Below are 25702 nucleotides of genomic sequence, written 5' to 3'. Positions count from 1 at the left end.
AGGTGGTTGCAGGTACAAGTACGGAGTCAAACTGCAAATACAGTACTTACTAGGTGCGTAAGTACGAGTCCGACTACAGCACGGAGTACGGAGCGCTGCCAAGGTGCGCAAGTACTCCGTGCAGCTGGCGCAAGTACAGTATACCTGGGTACCCGGCTAGCTCGATACGACCCGAGCACGAGGCAAGACCACCAGCAAGAAGATGGCGAGAGCAAGCCGACTTACTTCGATAGTGCCTTCCCGGTGGAGGAAACCGTAAAACTCTCGCCGAAAGTGGACGTGAGGAAGGAAGATGAACTAAAGCGTGACGGCCCAAACTGCCATCTCCGTGTCGTGATCTCACCCCATCTCGTACCCGAATATTCTCCCCTTGTTCGATTCGCCATCTTTTCAACCGCTCCATCTCGCCGTTCGCCGCCTCTCCATCTCTCCATCTCCCCTCCGTCTCGCCAGCCGGCGCTCCGTCTCTCCGCCTCGTCAACGACTCCCCCCTCCGCCACGCCCCTCTGCCAAACGTCGGACCGTCTTGGTCTATTTTCGTCCCTCTCGGCCTCCCATCGTCGTCGCGGGGGCCCCTCGATTCGACTTCCTTCTCGGGCACGACTTCGAGCTTCAACGGCTGTCTGCCACGGCTGGCCGCCCCGCCAGCCCAAAAGCAAATCCGCCGCCCATCACCACCGGGCGACGTTGGGAGAAAAAGCAAGCACGAGCTCGCCAGACGACGAGTAGTTTTAGCCGTATTCTAGCCAAGGAGGAGAGGGCCCTCGAAGAGCATCGTGACGGCAGCCCGAGCAACGAGGGCTAAACCCCGCAGGTCGAGAAAACCACGGCGCGAAAGAGCAATACGTGCCTCTGCCGGAGACTGCTCAGGTCCAGGCCGACCTGCCTGCTGCCTTGCTTCAGCTGCTGCGCACGCACGCCGGCCCAGCGCACGCGCCGGGTTGCTGGCAGGCCGATGCAGATCGACGTGGCTTTGGCAGCCCTCAGGCCCTGACGGGATCACCTAATTGATTTTTAGGTACCAGACGTGCCCCCCCCCCCAACCCCTGTCGCCCTAGCCTTGTAGCGATGCCACGGCTGTCATCCTCGCTCGAGCTGGAGTCGCATCTCGACACCGACACCGACAAGTACCGTCACGCCCGCGTCTCGAGCCGGAAGCCGGCGCAGCATGACGATCAAGGGCCCCGTTTCTTGCAACACGGCGCCGGAACCGCTGCTGATGTCGCATCCTCCGAGGCGCCATGCTCCTCCAAGGCCAGCCTTGACGACGACGCCGACGACGAACCTGTCGGCGACGAACCTCGTCTCCCCGTCCAGCATATGACGGGCCTTCCACTCCCCGCCTCCACTCGTCCAGAGGACACGCGCAGCAGCCAAGACGATTCAATCGTCGACCCGTATCGTAGCAATCCGCCCTATCACCTTCCAACCTTCCACGAGGCCTCGGAGCATGAGCTGGACATGAGCGACAGCGACGGCGGCGCACCATTGAAGGAAAGTCTTGTGGCCGACGACGACTTTGGCTCCTGCGCAAGTGATACGGAAGCCAATTTTGAAAACAACGACGACGACGACGACCAAGACGACGACCAAGACGACCAAGACGACCAAGACGACCTAGACGACCTAGACGACCTAGACGACCTAGACGACCTAGACGACCTAGACGACCAAGCCGACCAAGCCGACGAAGAAGGAGGAGAAGACGACGACGACGACGAACCCTCTGTCCCCCCTCCCTTCCACCCAAACATTTTACCATCTCCCATCCTCGTCGGCACCCTCGACGGCGTTTTCAACATGGATCCTTCCGAGTTCGTCGGTGTACCAGGCCCACCCTTCCATCCAATCGATGCCGAGCTCCCTTTCGTCGACAATTTCCCCCCCCTACTGAGCAACCCAAATCCGTCTATCCTCGGGTCTGAGAACCTCGGTCTCATCGATTTCTTGCGCGACTGGGTCCACCGAGGAGGCGTCGTTCCGCCCGCCCAACGCCACCCGCCGCGGCTCCATCAAGTGCAGAGGCAAGCTTGTGTCATGACCAAGCCCGTGGCCTACGCGGACCTCATGGGCGACGAGTGCGACCTGCAAGGCTTGGACTGGGCCGCCATGGGAACGACTCGCAACATTGCGAGGGCACAGCGCCGCTACACGTACAAGAACTACGTCAATCGTCATGGGTCGGATGGATGGACGGTGAGTCCTTTGCATTCGCCGCCGTTATGTCGTCGCGCGCCCGTCGGTTGCCGGCACCTCCTGCTGACACCTCCTCGCGACAGGCAAGGCAGACGATTGCCTCCAAGGACAACTTTGTCCGCTTCAAGAGGATGGACTTCTTCGAGGACGCCTGCCTGGCCCATTTCCAGCTGCGAAGTGTGCTGGCGTGCCCGTCTCGCGGCGCGGCGTACTACTCGAGCCCGAATGGCATCAACAAGAGGAATCTCCGAACCCGAAAGTCGAGTGTCGCCGTGAACCTGCGCGACTTCCCAGCCCAGGGCGGTGTCATTTCCACCCTCGATGCCGGCTGCGGCGTCTTGATGGGCGGCACCTTCAACGGCGACTACTTCCTCAAGTCACTCTACTCCCGCGACGGGAGGGAATACGCCGAGGGGCAGATCTCCCCCGACGGCATCACCAATCACTTGAAAATTCACATGTCTCGGCGAAACGCCGGCCCCGTGGCGAGCATCGCCAGCAACGACCGTGGCCTTCGCGTCATGGACATCGCGACGCAAAAGTTCATCTCGCAGACGACGTATCCCTTTGCCCTCAACTGCTCCGCCTGCTCTCCGGATCGCCGCCTGCGGGTCGTCGTCGGCGACGACGCCAACGTTCTCATCACCAGCGTCGACTCCGGCGAGGTCCTCCAGGAGCTGGCGGGCCACGGCGATTACGGCTTCTCCTGCGACTGGTCCGACGACGGGTGGACCGTCGCAACCGGCTTCCAGGATAGGGCCGTCAAGATCTGGGACGCGCGCAAGTGGCGCAACTCGAGGGGGGAGAGCAACGCGCTCTGCACCTTTCGGACCGAAATGTCAGGCGTCCGCGGCCTGCGTTTCTCGCCTCGGGGAAGCGGCAAGCCGATTCTTGTGGCAGCGGAAGAGGCCGATTTCATCAGCCTCATTGACGCCCAAACCTTCCGCTCCAAGCAGGTCATTGACGTCTTCAGCGAGATTGGTGGAATCGACTTCGCCGACGATGGGCAAGACCTCAACATTCTGTGCTGCGACGTCCATCGAGGTGGACTGCTACAGCTCGAACGCTGTGGCCGAGGGCCGATATCCATGCTCGAGCATGCATGGTCGCAGCCGGTCGATGATGACGATGGCGACAATTGCTGCCAGTTACGGTCGCGGTGCCGCAGCCCGTCCTTGCTGGGCGGTCCGGGACCATTCTGATCTATTGCGTCGTCGGTTGCCATGTCACGTTTGTTTTCTGCACCCTGTTTTCTTTCGATACCCCGACCCCTTTTCAAATTTTGTTCACACTACAACACCAGTGTCTGCCAACACGTGGGCAAGTCTAGTCTACAATGGATCTCTGCTTGCCCGGGCAACCATATATATATGTATGTATGTATTGTATATACGTTTCAAGAAAACGCTGCGGCTGCGTTTTGGACGAGCCAAAGAACTCGTGGAAGCCTTCGGTCTCTGTCACGGACCTGGCAGGTGTTGCATGGCTTGCGCGAATTGAGCTTCGAAGGCCGATGCAAGATAAGTTTGTCTATATAGGGACGATACATATTACACATGCATTTGCGCTGGCTCGCATGAATGAATGAATGCTCTGCTGGTCATCGCTTTACCATGCTCGATAATGTCCAGTGCACGGCATCAAAGCCCATGGTGTTGCCAATGGATCCGAAGATACCACATCCATTAAGGCTCGTGTCTGAGCGCTTCGCTTCTCACGTACATGGACGTACTTGGCCATGTCGAGATGCCCGAGTCCAAAACCTCGCCCTATGCAGAAGAGTCGGTTTCGCAAAGGCAAGCTCGCAGTTGACCCTGCACAAGAGTCTACAATTGGGGAAACGGGTCGGTTCTCGCCGATTTCGGATACGGCGGGAAACGATGGGCATCACCAAAAGTCGGCGACTCGGGCGACAGCAAGAACGACCAGACAAGACAGTGTTGCTCGTCCGATACTAAGATATAAATTACAGCGATATGAATCAGAGGCTACATGTACAGGAGAAGACTTGTATGTAGACGGTGCAAAATGCAAGAGTCCCGTACTCCAGTGCCCGTGAGAATGGTTACCCGAATTCGGGGAAGACACCAAGAGCCGGACTCCGCCCGCACACGCACACGCACATAAGTGATGAAAGCAATCAAAGTCAAAGACCAACGACAGTCTCGGTCCTGGTGAACCCGACCTGCACTGACAGCGCCCGAGACCCTTCCCGCTCACGTCCAGAAGGGCCAGGGCATCATCCGAAGAGGGACCGAAGGGAGGCGAGCCCTGGAAGGAGGATCAGGCCGGGCGTGGATGCTGCTTTCGTGTTCATGTACATTCAGCAAGCTTGTATCCAGGTGCCTGCGAGGAACAAGAGGGGGCGGGTGCTGATGTTGAACGAGACAACACGACCGCCACAGACGGCGGGCCTTCCTTTAGTAAGAAGACATGGAGGCGTCGGGGGAGAAGTAGGAGACGGAGCCCCAGCTTTGCTCGCAGCCGCACGAGCCGGGGTCCTTCCACATGTCATCCATGAAGGAGAAGAAGACGGTCTTGTTGCCGCAGGCGTTGCGGATCGACTTGAGGGCCACCTTCTGCGCTTCCTTTCCGGGGCAAGCCTTGCCGTTGCAGTTGCCGCGGGTAGGCCAGCCACACTCCAGGTTGATGGATTCCTTGCCGCAGATCTGGTCCAAGAGGCGGAGCTGGCCGGCGACGAACTGGCCGGCGGTCTCGGGTGTGACGTCGGCATTGAAGTAAGGGTGAATGTTGGCGCCGGTGACGCTGACGACGTCGCAGAGAGCCGAGGAAACGTCCTTCTGCTGCCAGACGCTGAGCGTCTCGGAGATGGTGATAAGGCCCTTGTACTTGCACATGGACTTGACCGTGGTGACGAGGGTACGCAGCTGCGTCGGCGTGCAGCGCTTGTTCATGATGGCCTCGTTGCCGACGACGACGAGCTTGACGAGATCCCACTTGTCCCAAGAGGAGAGCTGTCTGATCTGCTCCTTGATCTCGGGCGTGTCGGGCGAGCAGCCGCTGTCCTTGACGAAGACGCCGACAATCATGCCGAGGCCGTGCTTCTGGCAGGCATTGCCGACGCTCTCGAGGGTGTTGCAGTCGGTGGAGTAGACACGGACGGTGGTGAAGCCGGCCTTCTTCAGCAGGGCAATGTCTCGCTCCACCTCGTTGGCGGGTTTGCACTGGCCGTTGGAGGGTTCGTAGGGCGTGTAGGTGATGCCGTACTGGTCGTTGTTGCTGCTGATGGCGCCAGGCTTGGTGCTCGGCGCGCTCGGCTGGGAGTAGGAGGACTCCTTGGGGGGGGCCACGGGGGCCGGGGGCTCGGCAGCCTCAGCAGTGGGTTCGGCAGCCTCAACAGTGGGCTCCGGGGGCGTGTAGGCGGGCGCGGTCGGGAGGCCAACGCTGGTGAAGGGGCAGTACGTGACGTAGCCGGTGACGGTGACGGTGACGACCAGCTGGGGGGCCGTGTAGGTGCCGGGATTGTACGAGGTGGGCACGGGGTAGACGACTACCTTTTCCTCCTTCACGTCCGTCGTCATGGGGGCGATGGTGTAGGTGCCGGGGGTCGGGCAGACGTAGGTGGTTTGGACGAGGGTGCTGGTGGTGACGGAGCCGCGAGTCTGGACGGTAGCAACCGGGCAGACCACGGTAGTGGCCTTCTCGACGACGGTGGTGACGCCGCCGAACGTGTGGCTGCCCGGTCGGAGCGTCGTCGAGGCGGCACCGCAGACGGTCGTCGTTTCGGTCACGGTGATGGTGGTGGCCGGGAAGGTGTACGTGCCAGGGGTCGGGCAGGTGCGAGGCTCGGGCGTCGGCACGGGGACGACGGGGACGATGGCATTCTCGGTCGCCGGAGGAGGCGTGCTCGGGGGGGGTCCGGGGTAGGTGACGGTGGTGGTGGTGGTGCGAGACAACGTCGACGTGGGTGGTGACAGGTCCACTGTGGGAGGAGGTTCGCTCTGGTCAGTCCAAGGCTAGTCGTAGAGTTGAGGGGGAGAGGAAGGGGGATGACATACTGGTGGGCTCGCCGGTGATGTAGGTCCATATGGTTCTGCAGCTCGGGATGCAGACCTCAGCTGCGTCGTAGTCCCGCTTGAAGAGGGCATCGTGTGCGTGACGATGGTACGAGGCGGCGACGCCAACACCAGCCGTGAAGGCCGTGAGGGCGGCGGCAGCGAATCCAGCCTTCATGTTGACGTCGACGGTGACGACGACGAACGATGGAAGTATGTCTTCTAGTCCAGGACGACGAGTGCCCGAAAGGTAGAGAAGGAGTGCCCGCTGAAGGAGTGAAGCGGTGGGTGGTATGAGTAGGACAGAACGAGGAAGACGGAGCGAGGAGAAGAGGATGGAGGTGGCCGCCGCCGCTCTCTTTACAGCACGGGCATCAGCGCTTCACCTGGTCCAGAGGGAGAGTGCCAGTGGGAAGCGGGCCGTGGGAGGCGGAAACGAAGTGGATGATGTGGGAAAGGGGGGAGGTGGGGAGGGGGGAAAGGGGGGGGGGGGAGGGAAACGACAGGGGACTGAGCAGGCGGCGTCGGGGTCAGATGGAGATGAGCAGATGAGAAGCGCCGGGCCTCGTTGGCAGTGTACAGTGTACAGCTAGGGCTGCTGTCGTCGTGTTCCTATGCATCGTTGCTGATCGCCCCCTCCATTGGCTCCTCTCCTTGCTGGGGGGGGTGACATGGGCCTCGTCCTTGGTCTCAACCGGGGGGGGGGGAACGATGGCGAGTAATACTTGAGCGGGTACGAAGACGGATGGACGGTGAATAGGATGTTTGAAGCCTGACTGGAAAAGGGGGGGGGGCGAGTTGGTGGGTGCATACTCCGTAGTGCAGAATGTAAGTACGAGGGGAGTGTTGGTAGGTGAGAGTGCGCAGGTGAAAGTAAGTGCTTGTGTACAAGAGGTAATACGGCGACAAGCACTGATGTGCGGAGTACGAGCATGATGCGGCTGGGCGGTGTGGTAGCAGCGACTTGGCGCAAGGAGAGCAGGCTACTAGGTACTTAGGTAGGAGGACGGCCGCTAGGCATCGACTAGCGAGGTACCGCGGCGGCGCCATCAGCAGACAGGGTCAAGGTGCAGGCAGCACTGTGCTTGCATGAACTAGGTGTAGGTGTAGGACAGTGAGCTGCACCAGCACTGTTCAGAGCGTAAAAGAAGCGTTGGCCGGCGGATATGTACTGTACAGTACTCCGTACCTAGTATGAATACTTAATTACTGCATGGAGTGCACTCCTTAGCGTCCTGGTCGGGACTAGATCGAGGTACCCGCACTCCGTGCATGGGGTCAGACCAGATGTGTGCTAGGGGACAGTACCCGTACTCCGCACTTGGGTGTATTATTACATGCAAGTACTTGTGCTTGTACAAGTAATACACGCCGCCTGCCTTTGCACTTGTTGTACGGAGTATTCCGTGCTTGTACGAGCGCTACACATATTTGTGCTCATACATGTAATAAGCATTACTTGTAGATACCTGGCTGGCAAGTTCACGATAGTACTTGCATGCACGGAGTACGTACTTGCGGAGTACCAACCCGATAATCGCTCACCCACCATTGCGCGGTGCTTTGTACTTGTGTGTACGGAGTACATGTACTATTACATAGGGGTCTTTGTACTCCGAGATTGTGCGTTGGACCTAACGTTGACATGTATTGGCGCCGAGCCGCCACCCGCTTCGCCATGCCGGTCCCGCTACCCTTCCTGGCTGGGACCGCGACAACGGTCCCGTCCATCCAGCCATCCGGCCATTCATTCATGCATTCACTTCACTCGTGCATGCTCGTACACGGAACAGGCACTCCGTAGCGCATGTGGTTTGCTGCACATGTGTGTAGCATGCACACATTGTACAAACTCGTGTCGTGTTCCGCACGCGTTCCCTGGCATGTACTTGCTGTGCATGCAAGGCCGTCGTCCCCTCCCACAAGTGCGGCGGATGCACAACTATAGGTACCTCTTACCTATAAGTACTCCTCCATGAGGATGGGCTCCGATCTGCACGGGGCAGGTGGGGCCTGATCGGGTTGTTCATTTCCACCTCCAAGGGGGGCGATCTGGAAAACTTGTCGCTCCAGGGGGTGGCCCACCTTTGCTTGAGTGTTTTTTTTTTTTGCTTTCTTCTATTTTCATGTTTATTGGTAGGCGCGAAATGAGAATTGAAACGGCGCCGGACGGTCCGTACCATTGGCCAAGGGCTGCTTTCGCCATGCTAACATTACCCCTTACTCGCTGCTTCCCGGTCCTAGTGCGCGCTATGCCGTAAATGGACTCGCTGTGTCCACGTAGGACAGACAGCCTGGACAGGTGATGCTCGCCGCGAGAGCGACAGGTCCATGACCTGCGTTCCGGGCATGCACCGTAGTTACTGTGCAGCCCGCCTCGCTCACTCGCTCGGCACTTCTCTGCCCTCCCGCCGCACAGTCCCTGTCGGTAAACTCTGTGATTGAATCCGTCCATCCGTCATCGGGGCTGAATCCCCCCTCACCGCTCTGCTGAGGCAAGGGACCGACTGCAGGCAGGCTGGCATCTTTTTGGCGTCGAAGCTTCTCCGCCGATCCCTCGCCCTTTCGCCTTGCGACTTCGACTCGTCGACGGCGGCCCGAGGATAGAGCCAGCACCGATTACCAGGAGTCCCTCTGCCAGTGCAGAGGACGGAGTGTCGTATGCCGGAACACTACGTCGACCAAGCGCAACTGCTCACCGGCCACTTCATGTCTGGGCTGGCAGCGAGGAGCAGGAGGCCCGCCGGTATTACTAGCCGCGACTCGTCGTGTCGGTAGGTTAGTAAGATTACATGTACAAGTACGGAGTACTCACGTACGGAGTGCTTTGTTGGCAGAACGGCATGTGTTTGTGTGATTTGCTCGTGTTCTGCCTGGTGCAAGCACAATATGCACAGCGTTCGAGTAATGATGGGTAAATGCACAGCGTTCGGGTAATGATCGGCATATTCTGTACTCCGTACTCTGTACTCCGAACTTTCTCCAGCATCCTGGTTTGTCTTGTCGTTGGCTCCGTCGCGCGAGCTGTTATGTGCGACCCGATGCGACTCGTACGAGTACGGATGCTCCCATTCGTTTTGGATACGATGTAATGTTACTAATTGCATGTCTGCAAGAAGCCGCCGGCTTGAAGATTAGCTGGCGGGTCTCGTGGGGAGGAGACTGCTGCGTCACATCCGGGTATCCACGTACCAGTAGCAGTAGCAGTACCACCACGACGGTCAACACATCATTCGCGTCCTGCACGTTGCCCCGAGCTCCTAGTACTAGTGGCGCACTAGTGTTGTCGTGGATTATCACGCGTAACGTAGCACTTTGTTTCGAGCGACCTGATCTTTGGTGCGCCATATCTGTCTGCATACAGTATGCGTCTTTGCGTCTTTGCGTCTTTGCGTCTTTGCGTCTTTGCGTCTTTGCGTCTTTTTATCGTTTCATGTTCTTTCACGAAGAGCCAGTAGTGTGTTGGCGGCCCATGTTGCCATCTCTACCAGTACTGCCCATGCTTGTGAACGAGGACCGACGATAACGAATACTACGGAGTACTAAGTACCTAGGTAGGTATTAGTTGTGTCTGCGCAAATGCCATTTCATGGGACACTGTAAAATTATAAAGTACCTCTGTACACGTACTCCGTACGGCGTACAGTACTTGTAAGTTTTCGGTTCTGGTGGAGGTATTATAGCAAACATCCAATTGTACTCTGTACATGCGGTAATACTCCGTACTCGGTGGTACGCGTGCTTGTAGGAATAAGCACTAGGTATCCTGTTCGTCTATGTGTACGTGCATGTACTTACTGTACAGTATGTCCAAGTAATTAATTACCTGCGAGTAATATTCTTTATTTGATTCCACCCCGCGAGTCGGGGATTTGTTGACATCATCTCCCAAGCCAAGCGTTTCACGTTCGTGGGGCCTTCCTTTTTTTAGCTCACCTTCATTCAGAGTCCCGGCTGGTAGGTGAACGTAGCCGAGATTAAAACAGTGCTTTCAGGTCATCTGTGTGCGGACGCGGCCGAGTGTCAGATGCACTGAGTTGCGCAGGTCAGGTACGCACCTACAGTAAGTACAGTAGGTGCAATGCGACCGTCCAGATGCACACGCGTCAATTCTCCATCAGAATAGCGACCCCCGAAGCTCATCGTACAAGTACTCCGCACCTGTGCGCGATATACATGTATACATGTACGGCAAGAAGTCGAGTTCCGCTGGTTTGCCTGCACACGTGCTACCGGTATTTCGCAGGATTTTCCAGCAGAAAATACGGAGTACGGAAGGCGGGAATTGTGATCTGGAACAAGTGCCTAATCAAACCAGCACCTCGAGAGTAATAATAATAGTGCCTGCAATATTACGCCCTATTCGGAGTATTATTACGTGTTCATACTTAAGTATAAGTACTACATGATGGGTACGGAGAACCCCGTACGGAGTCCAGAGTAGATGTACTCCAAATGTGCACCCCAAACGTGTGCTCTCCTTACCTAGAGTACATGTGCTGTACTGTAGGTGCACCCGCTGTCCTGTATTACTTGTAAACAGTTGTACTGACTGGTTGTGCTCCATAGAACCGGCGGCGTATTTTGACGTCCCTAATGGGACTGCATGTACGGAGTAATTACAGAGTACTCCGTTTTAACTTCTCGGTACTCTGAGTCATGTGACGTCGTGTCCCGCAAACCCCATCCGACCTGGCTGGCGCCCACGCCGACGCGTAAACAGGCCGAGTCTGAATTTTGCACCTCTCGGCAGCTGCTAGCTGCAACAGCAAGTAATGCTTCAATATTCAGGCCGACCCCATGCTTTTCGCACATGCCTTCCTCGTGGTGTCCTCGTAGGCAATCCCGCATCGGTACCCACCAGCTCCTTCATAGGCCCCAAAGCGCCGTGGCCGGCGACCCCCCTCAAAATTGTGCGTTTTCATTGCCGTCCATCCGTGGTCTTGGCTTGATGCCATCATCATTGCCCTCCCAGCTCACAGAATTGCCAGAGATGGGAGACCACGGGCACGACGCCCCCCGGTAGGACATGGTACGGCCGGCCCGACCACTCTCAGCCTGCCTCCAACGGTATTCCTTCAGACCCTTCTCCTGCCGCCCCGGACAAGGCCCTGCCGATTCGCGAACGACTGCGACGATGGGCTGCAGAGCAGGACGAACAGCACGTCCGGTCCCGGGCGATGCCGCCGGACGTGTTCCTCCATGGCAGCATTTCGAACAGCCTAAGCCGAACTCAGACGACTGGCTCTTCCGACTTGGACCAACTAAGGTCTACTGACGCCGCCCTGACGCCTGCCTCCGGAATAGGCACGGAGCCTGGCGATGCAGACATCGTCGTCCCCATCGGTTCTGGAAACCCAGGCGATCTTGTCGAGTTGAGGTGAGTCGTTGATGTCTGGCAATCTTCCCGCGACCTGCCGGTAGCCTGACCAGATGGAACAGGCAAACCGGCTCGCGGGTCCCCATTTTTGCCGTCTATCTGGGATTCTTCGGCGATCGTAACCACTTCTATGCCATAAACGGAAAATGGGTCACTAGCATGGCCTACTCCTCTCTTTTCACCCTGTCGAACTTTGCCACCGCCGACGACTTGGCACCAGTCCTGGCCAAGATTCCCAACACCGCCACGCCCGACGACTTTGACCATCTACGACAAAACGAACACGGCCCCTCCAGGGAGGATGGCGTTGCTCTCATTCGCAAAATGGAGAGTTTCCGCAGAAAGTCCGAAAAGGTCTACCAAGAAAACCTGCCCAACCTTGACGGAGCAGGCGCGCTGCTGTCCAGCCCCCACAGTGTCAAGTACCTCAGCCTGTTGGAGATGGCCGACACCCTACTGCCCTCGTCCCTGAAGGCCCAAGACGGCTTCCCTGCGCCGGCCCTGTACGCCGTTCATACGGCAATCTATCGAAGTGAAGGCACCTTCAGCCCGCTTAGCCCCTCGGCCGACTGCCATCGCCGCGACCACCTTTTCCAAGTGCTTCCTCGCAACTACGCCGACGTGCTCAACAAGATCACCGTCATGGTACGGCAGTATACAGAATTCAGTGCCAAGCGTCTGAAGCCCGTCGGTACGACCGAACTTCAGGACCTTGCCCTCGGCAGGTTCGTCCTGCAGGCGCGGGAAGCCGTTTCCAACAGCCGCCTGCATCGTGAGTGGACACCCCACGGTATTCTCAAGGCATCGCCCGGCGTCGAGCTTCAGAAGACAGAGTGGGCTCCGTCCAGCAAGGATGTCATCGCCTTCTTGGAGTGGTGGGCCTGCTACGGCCTGTTTGATTCGGCCTCTCGCTTCCACTCGTACGGCGCTCTCGTCCTCCGTGCGTTGGATCTCTACGGCAACTCCCCGCTGGATCAGAGCACTGCATGGGCCTTCCTCCAAGAGATTGGCGTCATCGCGCCGTGGGAGATCCCATCTCGATACAGAGTACGTTTGCCGGGTGTCACCATCGCTCGAGGCGGCGGCTTGAACCGCGAGGCTCCGAACCTCAAGGAGTCGAAACGAGCCGATGTTGCGGCAGGGGCCAGGAAGCATCGGTCCGGCGCACCTATATTCTGCATCGATGCCCCGTCGACGATGGTCATCGATGATGCCGTCTCGCTGGAAGCGACGGACAAAGCCGATGAGTTTTGGATCCATGTACATGTCGCCGATCCGTCGTCGAGCATCAGGCCAAGCTCGGAACTTGGCAGGTTCATGGAGCTCGTTCCGGAAAACATCTATCTCCCGGGCCACTTCCAGGCCATGCTCCCGTCGGAGCTTGGGGAAGAGGATGCCAAGGACTACAAATCCGACAGCCTGGTCAAGCAATTCTCACTCCGGCCCGGCGCTCCCGCTCTTACCTTCAGCGCCTTGGTGGACGGTACCGGCGACATTCTGGAGTACAAGGTGGAGCCGAGCACGCTGGACGACGTGACGTATCTAGATCCCGATGACGTCGCCAAGTTCTGCAACGAGCCCCCTCCGCCGCCTTATGCCGGACACAGCCTCGCCGTCGGTGCCGCTCCGGAATGTGGCCCGACAGCTCCCCAACGGCCGATGCTGGCTGTCCAAGATCTGGACGAATCCAGCAGGGCGGAGCTCCTGACTCTGTACCGGTTGGCCGAGGCGATCAAGCAACGGCGATTGGCCAAAGGAGCTTGGCCATACTTCTTCCCCAGACCTTCTGTCCTCGTGTCGTTCCACGACACCCCAAAAACGGACGCTCCGCCAGGCTTGACCACGGTGGTCCCCGCAGATCCGTACATCAGAGTCGGTCAGGACCCGTCGAGCGTCTGCTCGGTAGTATCAAACGCCATGGTGCTGGCTGGTGAGGTCGCGGCAAGGTGGTGTTCATCCCGTGGGATCCCCATCCCATACCGTAAAGATGCGAAATCGGCGAAAAACTTCGACGCCGCCTTCTCTTACGCCATGAAGGAGGTGTACCCGCTAATCGAGCAGGGCATCGAACCGAGCGCGAGCCAGAGGCAGGCGCTGTCGCGGCTGACGGGAGGGATGGAGCTGTCGCCGCAACCCGGACCGTACTTCCTGCTCGGTTTGGACATGTATGCCAAAGCGACCTCGCCGCTCCGCCGCTTCTCGGACCTGCTCGTTCACTGGCAGATCCATGCCGCGTTGGCGTATGAGCGACAGACGAGGCGTCGGATCGATGCCGCCGTCGACAAGCTGGACGACATCCTGCCGTTCACCACCGCCAGCCTCGGACACACGCTCGGCTTGCTCCAGATGCGCGAGAAGATGGCCAGAACCGTCTCTCGCGGCACGGTGGACTGGATTCTCATCGCCCTCGTCAGGGCTTGGCGCTTCGAGGGCAACGCGCCCCGCTCCCTCCGCTTCACCGTCGGCTCTCGTTGGCGCCAGGGGCTTTTCGGCCGCCTCGACCTGTTCGGCCTAAACGCCGTGCTGGACGTTGCAGGCCTCGACGGCGTTCGGCTCATCAAGGACGTGCAGGTGGGCGACCAATTCGAGGTGGAGCTCGCAGACGTCAACGTCCACTCCCGACAGGTCGTTGTGAAGGCCACGCGGTATCTTGGAGGCGCCGAGAATAATACGTAGCCATTTCAGGCTGCCGAGAGAGCACATGACCGCCACGAAGACGACGACGACGGCGACCATGCATCCCCCCTGCGTCTACCTGCGACGATGGTTCGTCGATGCACGGCCACGTCAATGGTGGAGCGCGCGACGCGCCAATTCCACGAGGCTTCATGGTGCCCGATGCGACCACTTCGACGACCTGCACCTGTCTCTGATTCGCTCCCCCACACTGCGGCCCAGCTAGTGGTCTCCTTTTTACCCCGGTTTTCGGGAGCCTCCACTGGACTGTTCACCTTGCATAAGGAACAGTGACGATATTACATGTACACCTAGATACTGTTGGGGAACCCCAACGCTTTCTTCTTCCTGCCTGTCGTGGATGGAACGGCATCCGCCCATGGTATGGAACTTGAGACTGGACCTGGACCACGCGGCCACGCGGATCCCTGTTCAGAACAGGGCCTAACCCCACACGCTGAACGTCATCTACGATTGCATGCCTCCCTTTACATGGGACGGATGCTACGCAAGTACTCCGTACTATACTGTACAAGTACCGTGCACTTGCGTGTAGCAAACATGCGCACGCCTCAATATGACGGGGCGTTCGTTGGACGCGAAAATACTCACTCACCCAACTCGCCCTCGCACACAAAATGCTTCACAGAACGTCACTCAAACTCGATTCGGTGCGAGGGATTCACGGTGCAATGGTGAAAATAATTTGTGAATGCGAAACGCATGTGTTTGATTATTCCCCATCGTCCAGCCGCGTCGGCATGCTTCGCTGTTCGCTCCGCAGCCGCACCAATGAGGTCCGACGACTATACATGCCGTGTGACAAAATACAAGCTTTTTGGCTTTTCCAAGAAAACAGGGGGGAAAAAAACGAAAAACCCAGAGACGCCCACGGTTTCCCACATCGGTACTCGTGACACTCGCAACGCCAATTCGTGAGCAGAGCCGAGCAGACTGCCCGGCTCCTGCCATTTTGCTCCTGGGCCAGTGATTATCCTCAGGAAGTTGCAATGCTCTAACCCAGCCAGGTAAGCACAAAAGAAAGCATGACAAATTTCATCATCAGCCGTAACATGGGGGCCAGTGTGCCTCTCGTGTACATTCGAGGACATCGGAGAGGTGCTTAAAAACAGTGGACCTTCGTGGTCAGCAGACCTCCGTCTATATTGGGCGCGTCCCGATGCAAAGGTTCGCCATGAGCATCATCCGTCAGGGGACGAGGGCTCGCGGGTGGCAAGCCGCCATGCAAAGCGAATGAATACCTGCACGACCGAGGCGGTGTGCTCCGTCATTCCGTGTCTGGTCTGTCCACGGCGGCAAACGCTCGCTCGCCCTCCCTGGCATCGGCGTCGAGCTCGTCGGAGGCGGGAGGGGGCGAGGCAGCGGAAGTTCATTTCCTCCAGCCCACATTCCAAATTACATGGGCAATATCGCGCGCCGTGTTGACGGTGTCGATGACGCGACCCATGATGCCGTCGCCGATGGGCGCTTCGCCATCGTCGCAAGGCATGAGCATGCCGGAGGGAGTGCGCCGCATGCCCGCGGGCTCGTCGGCCAGGCTGCTGTTCGAGTTGGATCGGCAGATGCCGCCAGACGAAGGCGACCGCCAGCCGGAAGTGGAGGTGACGGCCGCTTCGTCCGAGTCATCGTCGTCGGCGCCAAAGTAGAAGGCGGACTGCTTGCTGGGCCGAAGCGTCTCCTGCGACGAGGAGGGCGACAGCAGGGGGCTGTGCATGATGCCGCTACTATGCTTCATGGCCGTCTCGGGCGGCTCGGGCGTGTCCTCGCGGTACTTGAGCGTCGTCGACGGCAGCATGGCGATGGTCTTTCCCTCGGGCTGAGCCGCCTTTTTCGACCGCCTCTTCGTCGAGGGACCGCGCTTCTTCGACCTGACTCGCTTCATCATGACGCCGTCGTCGGATTCGCTGTCGTCGCCGCACAACTCCAGCTCCATGTCGTCGTCGTCGTCGTCGTCGCCCTTGACCTCGACGGCGATGCACTGCTCGACCTTGTCGTTGAAGTGGATGTGCTTCGATTCCGGGTACGGCGACGAGACGCCCGACGAGTCCGTCGTCGACTGCGTCACGGAGCCGGTGTTGCCGCAGCTCACCCTCCGCGTGGAGAGCGGAAAGGTGACGTAACAGTCGGTGTTGGCCCGCGAGAGGTTCGGGCGCAGGATGCCCGTCTCCTGGGCGTGCACGGCCGCCGTCGCCTGCTTGAGCAGCGAGGAGGCCGTCAGCGATCGCTGCAGCATGATCTCCGACATGCTCCGCTTCTTGAGGATGGGTTTCTTGTTGAGGTTGACGAGCGAATCCGACTTGGACAGCATCGAGCTCGAGGGTTCGGTCTGGGTGGGGTGAAGGTGATTCGATCCCGACTGCAGCGGCCCATACAGCCAGGTCACGTCGCAGTCCTTGAGCCTGGCGTCTGCGCGTTAGCAGGGGGGGGGCGTCCCGTCATCAGGCCGTCGAGGCGGCACGGGGCAAGCATACCAATTAAGCTCCTCGGGTGAGATGGTCTTGAGCTTGTTCTTGGCCTTCATCCACGTCCGCCAAGAGGCGTTCTCCAACCTCGTGCTGTTGGGAAACTGCTCTCTCCTCGAGACGATATACCTCCACGAGGACCAGATGTCCTCTTCCCTCCAGTTGTGGGACAGGTAGTCGACCTGCCGCGAGGGTCGGCTCACGATGGCCGTGTCGTCCTCGGCATGCTCCACGCAATCCGGCGTGTCCGACCCCGAGCCGACGAGCGAGTTGTCGGCATCGGGTGGGGAGAGGGTGCAGGAGTCGGCCGCCTTGGGGCTGGGCGGGGGTTCTAGGCTGTCGTCGTGGTGGATCTGAGGCGACACGAAGAACTTGTCTTGGGAGAGCATGGGCAGGCTGAACTGTTCCTCGAGAGCGTCGTCGAGGGCTAGCGTTTCATCGTAGTCGGACGATATCGACAGGTTGCTGGCAGGAGTCGAGATGAACGAGACATCGGTGGACTCGGCTTGGATGGCGAGGGGAGACGAAGGCGCCGACGAGTGCTCCGAGTCGGCGTAGGATTTGGACGAGGCGTAGGAATGGGTGATGTCGGCATGCGAGTGGAAGGATGTCGGGTCTCCGGACAGGTGAGACTGAGACTGCGAGCGACGCAGAGACGTCGAGAAGTAGCTGATGTTCTCGGAAGGCAGAACTGCGGCCATCGTGGAGGAGAGGGGGGGGGACGGTGAGGTCGCCAAGGGGAAGCGACGCCGCGGCGCGAGCAGGGCTTCGGTCGAGGCTAGCAACTCATAGGTGACGTCGGCCGAGGTGATGAGAACGGTGGTTGCTGGTCGCTCCAACGCTTCGAAGAGGCCGAGGGAGGGCGACGTGTGATATGGCGCGTGGCGATTGGCGCGAGGCGACGGCGACGGCGACGGCGATGGCGAGTGCGACGATGACGGCGATGGCGAATGCGAATGATGCGTGAGCGGGAAGGGGGAGAGACGTGATCGAGCTTGCATGTACGGCGTATGTACGGAGTATGTACCGTCTCAGATGCGTCGTCGATATCGCGGGGAATTGGTCCGGGGAACGAGTCCGGGGGTCTGATTGGGGGCGCTGATTGGGGCGTGGGCTAGGGCGTTGGCCGGCTGATGGGGAGAGGTGACTGATCAGCGGGCGAGAAAGGGTCAGGATGCGGAGGGACGAGAGATGGCGAGAGGCGAGCGAGGATGGAACTCGGCATGGGTTTCAGGGGACGTCGGGCGGCGGATAAAAAGGAAGCGTTGCTGGTGGTGGATGCGGGAGGGCGACGCAACGTCATCCGGAGCCAGGTTGACCGAGGAAGTTTTCGCTCGACGCTTTCGACGAGGAAGGACGGCCGGGGGGGGGGGAGGGTTGAAGAAGTAGAGCCGGCGGCGAGCGGTGTCGGTGGTGTCGAGAGAGGGAGACGGTGGAACGAGTCGGGGAGAAGGCACTATGTGTAGGAACGGAATGTAAACGGGAGGGAAGGAGAAATGGAAGAGTCAATCAAGCAGAGTTGAACCTTGCGATCGCGCAGTGCAGGTGCGGGTGCCGTGCGGGTGCAGGTGCAGCAGGTGCGGTGCGCAGTGGAGTGGAGGCGGGTGAAAACGAATCGACGCTAACCGCTCGGTGCAAGCACTGGCAGCGCAGGGCAGGAGGTGCCGTGATGATGGTGGCCGTTTGCAGGATTGATAGGTTAGCATCTGGGCACCGAGGTACCCAGATACCAAGATAGGCAAGGACGGTACGGACGGTACAACGTGACTTGGTGGGCGAGCACGTTGGGTACTTTGTCCGTGGCGCACGATACATGCACAGGCAGGTACCCCGGCGCACCCGGTACGTACCTCTGGAGGCGCCCAGGTTCCAAGTATGGGGTACGAAAAACTCAGGCAGGCCGCCCCGGACTTCCAGCGACGCCGCCGCGCAGAGACTTGCAGGCCTTCCCCCCCTCCTCCCCGCCCAGGTCCGCCCACGACCCTCCCTCGACCAACGAGACAGGAGGAGGAGGGGTTCGAGTCGAGGTGCGTACCGCCATTACTGCGGCGTATGTGTTCTCGTGGGCGATGGCGCTTGTACATGTACAAGTGCCGAGTGCTCGTCGACTAGGGACGCACCCCTCCATCCGCACCGCCTCCAGCGGTGACATGCTGGACATTGGTCGTTTACCATCGGTTGCAGGGCACCGAGATGCCACCAGCAGGTACCGTGTACTCTTGCCCATGTACCTACTCTGGCTGCTCCCGCCACTCCGTACGTACGGCAGGCACCTTAGTACCTAGGTAGGTAGGTAGGTACCTAGGACTCCGCACACCCGGACCGACCGATCAGCCAGCGAGTGGGCCGAAAGAGCGCCGCGGGGGTGGGGGCAGTGACTGGCTGGCAACAATCGCTCCGGTGCTCCAGCAAGTAAGTAAATACCTATACTGTACAGTAAGCCGTCGACGGAGTAAAGTACAAGTACGGAGTACGGAGTACTCGCGGCAGTATTGCTCTGTACTTACTGTACTGTAGGTCTGGTACTTGCCGTACTTGGAGCCATGCACTGCAGTGGCAAGTACAAGTACTCCGCACTCTGTACAGAGCGGCACGACTACGACGCCAGGTGCTCGTTCGAGCAGTTGGTGCCACAGAATGCCAACAGCACCTAGCACTCGTCGCCGTACACGGTAGCAGTGCTGGCAAGCACCATGCCGGTGCCAGCATGCACGGTAGGTACTTTTCTGCACGGCGCACGCACTGCAGCGACGGCATCGCGGTACCAATGTACCTACCTAGTACCGACTGCCTGAGCGTCCGGGTACCCCCTATCGTTCCCCCACAAGCTGCTCCGCCAAGTGTCTGGGATCCAGCAACGGCGGTTCGAAAAAGCAATCGGCGGCTGATGGCTTGTTGTGTTAGGACGTGGAATGGTTCATCATTCTGATCCGAACGTGCTCTGCGCCCGTTGGATGGAGTGCGATTAGGGCGAGTGCATGCAACACCGGGGCGCGTGGTAATAATAGCCCTGCCATTGCGCCGCCCACGAAGAGCATGACCGGCCGGTCGTGGCGGTCACCTGGTCGTGGCCATGGCGAGAGCGTGGCCGGCGCTGCGAGGTGCTTGTCGTTCACCGCTTCGTCGGACGTGGCCAACGAAAGCATCGGGGACGAGAGCGTACGAGCACGGCGCGTGTGCGTGCGTGTGCGTGTGCGCGCGTGGGTGCGGGCAAGCGTGCGTGCGTGCGTGCGTGCGAGTGTGTGTCATGACAACTTGGTCAACGGCGTGCTCGTACGTGTACGTACATGTACGGCGGCCACTCGTGCCAAGGTTGGCATCCCCATCTCATGCGGGCGAACATGTATGGCACCACACGGAGTGCCTGCAGACGTATCGACGTGCGGAGAAGGGAGCACGCGATCGAGTGCTACGCTTGACAACCACCCACCGCACCGCACCGCACCGCACCGCACCGTACTCCGTACAGACGTCCATATCAGCACACATCGACGATGCGCCACGGCACCTACCTACTAGGCAGGTAGGTAGGTACCTGAAAGGCGCCGAATCGCCTGCCGACCACTGGCGAGTTTGGAGCCCCCGTCCCCTCTGCGACGACGCAAGCGCGAGTGCGAGTACGAGTACGACAGGCTGGCCGCGGCCACCTCGCAGCCCAGGTATGTGCTCATCGAGGCAGTGGTATGCAGTTGATGGCGGAACGGTCCTCGCATTTCTCCGGTGCGGGACACTCCGCAGACGATGCACGCGCGTCGTCCCAGCACGCGTACCGGTACATGGACCGCACATTGCGGGCGCGTGGACGAGGACGGCGCCAAAACACGCACGAGCACGAGGACGTGGGCGAGCATGATGAGTGGACGACGGGTCCGGAGCACCGCTCCGCCTTGTCCTCTCTCGCCCTTGGAGGAGAGGAGGAGGTCGATCCGGCAAAGGACTTTGGCCGTGGGATTAAATGGGACGGCATCGGCATGGGTTGGGAGGTTGGTTGGTAGGTCGGCTGGATCATGGAAGGAGGAGATGAGACAGCTGCAGCCGTCGATTGGGGGGGGGGGCGGAGGCAAGTCCCTGCGGGGACGGGACCCTTGCAACTCGCAGCAGCCACGAGCGCCCGTTTGCAGGCCTGCAGCGCCCCAAGCCAAGGCCACCCGTCCAGATACCGTCCAGAGGGCTTCTAGGTACCGTCATGGGGATTTCTTGACGGCTCGGTACCTGCCTCCAGCGCTCGTCCTTTGTCGCACTCCCCCCATCTGTGCATGCACACTTGCGGTGTACGCATGTCCAATGCACCTACTAGGGAATAATACTGCATGTGGGTGGTAGGCATGGCTGCTACATGTCCTCCGTGCATGCAGCTCCATCCATGCAGTTCTGCATCACCAAGGTAGTATGTACAGTACATGTGCGTGTGCGGAGCGATTGCTCAGCAGTGACCTGGCCATTACTCGAAGGAACGATACGAGAGAACAGTTCCTTGGACGGACGGACGACTAGTAACAAAACACACATGGACGGCGTGCATTTTGATGGTTGTTCTGTTGAATCTAATGAGTACATGCCGTACAGAGTACTCCGTGCAATTACTTGCTGTACAAATTCATAGTGCCGGCCGAGTACTGTACTTACCTACCAGGTGGTAAATGCAGTGCAGCACGTAAGTCAAGCAGTCTACTGTAGTATAATACGTACGTCCTGTGGTACGGAGAACTCCATACGAGTATGTGAGTTGTACTCCCCCAAACCCCTCCCCCAACGTACCAGTACTAAAGCAAGTAAGTACTAGGTACAGTACAACTGCTGATGATGGGTACAGTTCTCTGTACCACACAACTATCGAATCGAATACCCGCACTCACAGCACCGATGCACTGACTGACGGACATTCTCCCCCGGTTTCAGCAATTTACCGCCCAACCGCCCTCCCTCTCTCTCCCTCCCTCCATGACTTGGCGCTCTCGCACATTCAAAGTAGCTGTGCGTTCAGCGCACGCACATTCATTCATTCACTTACTCCGTACTCACTCGTTCATTCACTCACCTACTCACTCACACATTCCTTCACTCAGACAGGCGGACAGGCAGGTAGGCATCATCATGGATGTGACGCATGCATGCACGGCGGCATGACTCTGGCGCACAAGATCTTGGACAGACACCGTCGTACATGCAGGCCAAGGTGCAAACGACAAAGAGCCTGTAAACTCGTGCAGGGACAGGCGGAGAGGCGGGCAGGCACAGTCGATACAATCCTTGGTACCTACTACTACTGTTGGTAGGTAGGTAAGTACCAGGTACCCAACACCAAGTTCCTAGCGTCCTAACCGTACCGACTTCGCATCGGCAGTTTGTTCTGGAATCCATTTCGCCCGCCGTCCGGAAGCGCCGGCCGAGGATGAGGTATGTCAATACTTGTATCGTATCAGACATATTACAATTACTAGCGCGCATGGACAGAGTCCATTTCGCCAAGGACACTCACTCCCTTGTCGATGTTTTCCCGCGGGTCGGAGGATCATGGAGAAAAGCGCAGACTCGCTAAAATTGGCCATCTCGTTCATGCCGAAGCGGTCGTGGCCAAATGGACGAGTCTCACACCTTGGCGCACTAAAACAGAGCGGCTTGTGTACAGTAATAATACTGCTAGGTGTGCGTGTACTTGCAGTAATTACATTACTGGGTATTACCGGTCGCTGTACGTTCATGGCGGTTTACTTACCAAGTAGGTACACCTGCAAGTACGCCCACCCAGAGGCGGGGGGGCCTGCCAAGCCTGCGTCTCCCAGAGGCTTTGCTGAGCCTCCTCCGACCGGCGCGGTCGGGGTTCCATGGCGGCGGCATGCCAACAGCCATCTCATTAGACGAGCATCTCCGACACGACGGGCTCTCCGACACGGCGGGCACGGTTGCTCTGCCGAATCGTGCATGATGAATAACAGTCACTTCGCAGAGTCGGGAGACTCGGTCAGCATGGCAAGAAGTGCCAGTCCGGACGAGAGCAGCATCATTCCCACGCAGGCACCCCTCACGAGCCCGCGTCGACTCGCGAGGGAGGAGCAGTGGACGGATGATGGGATGCGAGGAACCATCCACCGTGCCGGCTCATGGCTCTCGGGCCGGAAACCAAGTAATTATCCCTTATGATCTTTCTGCCTGACACCTGCCGGCGCCAAGTGGAGGAACGAAGAGGACGAGTCGACGAAGACGACCCCGCGGAAGTGTTCTTTCGGGAGCTTCGAGGAGCGAAACCGGCCGTCGTGTTGGTTCCGACCATGGACCGTTGCGAATCGGTCCTCTTCGGCCGCCGAATGGAAGCGCCGGCGGACGAACGATCCCCTTCAGCCGATGGGAGGGAGGACGCGTAGGTGCATGCATGCATGGGTATTATTCGTCGAGAGGGCTTGCATGCCTGCGGTGGAGTCCGAGCACTAGGAGACTTGGTCCGGATGATGGCCCGTATGGCTGAATGAGTGTCGGAGCGGTGATGGATGTACTTGCAGAGTCCAGTCCCTGGTGCTGCACTCGCTACCTACCTTACCTAGTACATAGGTTAGGTAGGTACCAGGTAGATAGCCATGTCAATCAAGTGCTGTCATGCGTGTACCGTATTGGCCGCTCAGTACCGAGCACGGAGTACTACTAATTCATGGTGCCGTGCTCTGCACTCCGTACCCAACCACCGGAGCACGGAGTGGTATGGCAAACGGTCGTCACAATCAGTCCTGCCGTGCTTCGTCTCATGCCGGTTGGCTGGCAGTGGCCCAGGCCATGTATCGCCATCTCCTCCAGCCAGGCCGATTATCCGAGCGTTCCCGAGGGCCAACGGCGATGACTGTGCGAGGGCTCCCTGTAGCGGGCTTGGCTCCTGCCCACGGCCGCCAGCCGAGTGCCGTCGTGCCTGCAGCCACTCGGGGCGCCATGTTACAATACTCTGAAATTACTCCATACAAAGCTGTGCATTTCTGTGCTGCCAGGTACCTTCAGCAAGTGTCAGCAAGTCCTCGTGCTAGTCGTCTTGGCCATGCACTGGGAGATGTTGGATTTCCTTGAGTGGTGGTGGCGGAGGCAGATTTTTTGCCCAACTATCCGTATTACCATGTGTTAACCTAGGTGCACTTCAGCGTCGGTCCATGGTGTTACTCTTTCGTCTCGACCTAGTTGTACGGTACGGAGTACTCCGTGCGTGCTGCCCAGTTGGCCTCGCCATCTCGTCGCCTTCGGCGAATGGCGGCCGTCTACATCACCACGTTTCCGCCGTGGCGTTTGATTTTCGCCAAACGCTCCGCCAGCGAACCGCCGATCCGTCAAACGTACCTTCCGAGGTGGAATTGAAACGTTCCATCGACGACAGGCGTACTTGCACGTGTCGGCGGCCTCGCTGCGTCGGCAACGCCGGTCATGTCGATGGCGAAATACGAGAGCTCGTCATCGTTCTAGAAGATGATGAACTTGCACACGCATTCGTTCCCGTGCAGTTCCGTAGAGTGAAACACTGTCACCACAGCCGCGAGCACCGTACTCGCGGGACGTGGTGGATGAGCCGACAGCACTCCGTGCATGTATCACCACGCCGTAGCGTGCATGTACCAATACCGCGCGTCGGGCACTCCACCTCGGGAGGGAGTGCTTGCCGCAATCAAGTATTACTCCGTATTACTGGTAGGCGCACACCTACTCGCATGCAAGTACGGAATGCAAGTAATACATGTACGGAGTACGGAGTACTGTACTGTAGTGAATTAATGCCTGGCCGGACCTTCCCCCTCCATCAGGGACGGAGGCCCGGCCTGGCTGCCTGGCCCCTGCCTTGTCTGTCTGTCCGGCCGCCCCTGCCCTGCCGGATCTCCGTCACGACGGACGCTGTGCAACTTTGATATGCAAGCCGGCAGGTGGTGCCCTTGACCGCCCTGCAGAGATTTTCCATCCATGTACGGAGTACCAGTACGGAGTACATGTAATCCTGCGCAGTACGGTACATGTACGAACGGGAGGCCGCCAGCTGCGTGCTTTTTCCTCCCCCTTCATGAGGTACCTTTGCACTCACAGCCGTGCGGTGCCGCCGCGTCCTTGATGCCAGCGTGCCGCCCTCATCTGCTATTGCCACGGTTCGAGAGCAACGGGTGCGCTTCGCCATCGAGACGGGCGGCGCTACAGCCTTCCGGGAAGCACGTGGGTTGTCGCGGCGCTCCGAGGCTGTCAAGGTCACAACACACTTACTACGTGGTGCCGGCCTCGGTACCAGCGCACGCCCATGTACATGTACATGCACACCCACATCTGCGCGCCGACTGCCTTGGCAGATGTGGTGTTTAGTAACTGATCTCAGGCCACAGCCATGGCGTCCTGGCGGCGTTGCCAACCCGCTGTGGCTTCAGCAGATGCATGATGCATGATGCATGACGCCTTCAGCCAGTAGCAAGCAGTCCTACCTCTTGCTGGAGGTAATTAGTACGTACGTACAGTCTCATCACGTACGTCCCTCACCCATCGATCCGTCCACCACCGTGTGCAAGGCACGGCACACAACTTGCTCGCTCGCTTCCTCGCTCACAAACTCACTCACACTCTCCCTCCCTCATTCATTCAATTCATTGATTCATTCGCTCTCCTGCTCCGTCTTTCTCCGTCTCCACACAGTCACTCAAGTACTCACTCACTCGATATGCCTTGCCGTCGGTGGTCGTCGTCTTCGTTCCGTGCGCCGTGCTGGGGCCACGTCGACAGCACAGGGCCCTGATTGGCGTCAAGCCACGGTTGCGATTTGCCAACGCCAATCGCAGCTCGAAGCCAGCCCTCAGATCTTGCTGATATCATGATTTCCCCATCAGTGAAGGCTCGATGCCGACGCCTCGAGGCATCCCTTTGCCGTCGATTGGCAGCCCAGACATTCACTTCCCTGCTGCCTCAAACAGCTTGCCTGGCAACAATGGATAAGTGCAAGGTCGCTGGACACT

General features: G+C 58.9%; 5 protein-coding genes across 5 annotated transcripts; 3 read left to right on the top strand and 2 right to left on the bottom strand.

Annotated features, from left to right (window-relative positions):
* Positions 1–1068: 1068 nt before the first annotated feature.
* DCS_08002 (WD domain containing protein) lies at positions 1069–3398 on the top strand (the record flags this gene model as incomplete). The annotated part of the gene is made up of 2 exons (XM_040805284.1): positions 1069–2196; positions 2280–3398. 2 exons carry the CDS (start codon positions 1069–1071, stop codon positions 3396–3398), a joined length of 2247 nt encoding a protein of 748 aa, XP_040655388.1.
* A 1218-nt stretch (positions 3399–4616) lies between these two features.
* Positions 4617–6305, bottom strand: DCS_08001 (uncharacterized protein; the record flags this gene model as incomplete). The annotated part of the gene is made up of 2 exons (XM_040805283.1): positions 4617–6158; positions 6216–6305. The coding sequence occupies 2 exons, from the start codon at positions 6303–6305 to the stop codon at positions 4617–4619; spliced, it is 1632 nt and encodes a 543-aa protein (XP_040655387.1).
* A 4707-nt stretch (positions 6306–11012) lies between these two features.
* Positions 11013–14268, top strand: DCS_08000 (Mitochondrial protein cyt-4; the record flags this gene model as incomplete). Its single annotated transcript, XM_040805282.1, has 3 exons — positions 11013–11047; positions 11188–11592; positions 11655–14268. The coding sequence occupies 3 exons, from the start codon at positions 11013–11015 to the stop codon at positions 14266–14268; spliced, it is 3054 nt and encodes a 1017-aa protein (XP_040655386.1).
* A 1390-nt stretch (positions 14269–15658) lies between these two features.
* On the bottom strand, positions 15659–17752 carry DCS_07999 (HEX2 protein-like protein; the record flags this gene model as incomplete). Its single annotated transcript, XM_040805281.1, has 2 exons — positions 15659–16688; positions 16761–17752. The coding sequence occupies 2 exons, from the start codon at positions 17750–17752 to the stop codon at positions 15659–15661; spliced, it is 2022 nt and encodes a 673-aa protein (XP_040655385.1).
* A 2775-nt stretch (positions 17753–20527) lies between these two features.
* On the top strand, positions 20528–20746 carry DCS_07998 (uncharacterized protein; the record flags this gene model as incomplete). Its single annotated transcript, XM_040805280.1, has 1 exon — positions 20528–20746. The coding sequence occupies one exon, from the start codon at positions 20528–20530 to the stop codon at positions 20744–20746; it is 219 nt and encodes a 72-aa protein (XP_040655384.1).
* Positions 20747–25702: the final 4956 nt, after the last annotated feature.

The sequence above is a fragment of the Drechmeria coniospora genome, chromosome 03 (genome assembly GCF_001625195.1).
Source record: "Drechmeria coniospora strain ARSEF 6962 chromosome 03, whole genome shotgun sequence".
Lineage (NCBI taxonomy): Eukaryota > Fungi > Ascomycota > Sordariomycetes > Hypocreales > Ophiocordycipitaceae > Drechmeria > Drechmeria coniospora.
Note: the sequence above shows the minus strand (reverse complement) of the source record. Positions and strands in the feature narration are given on the sequence as shown.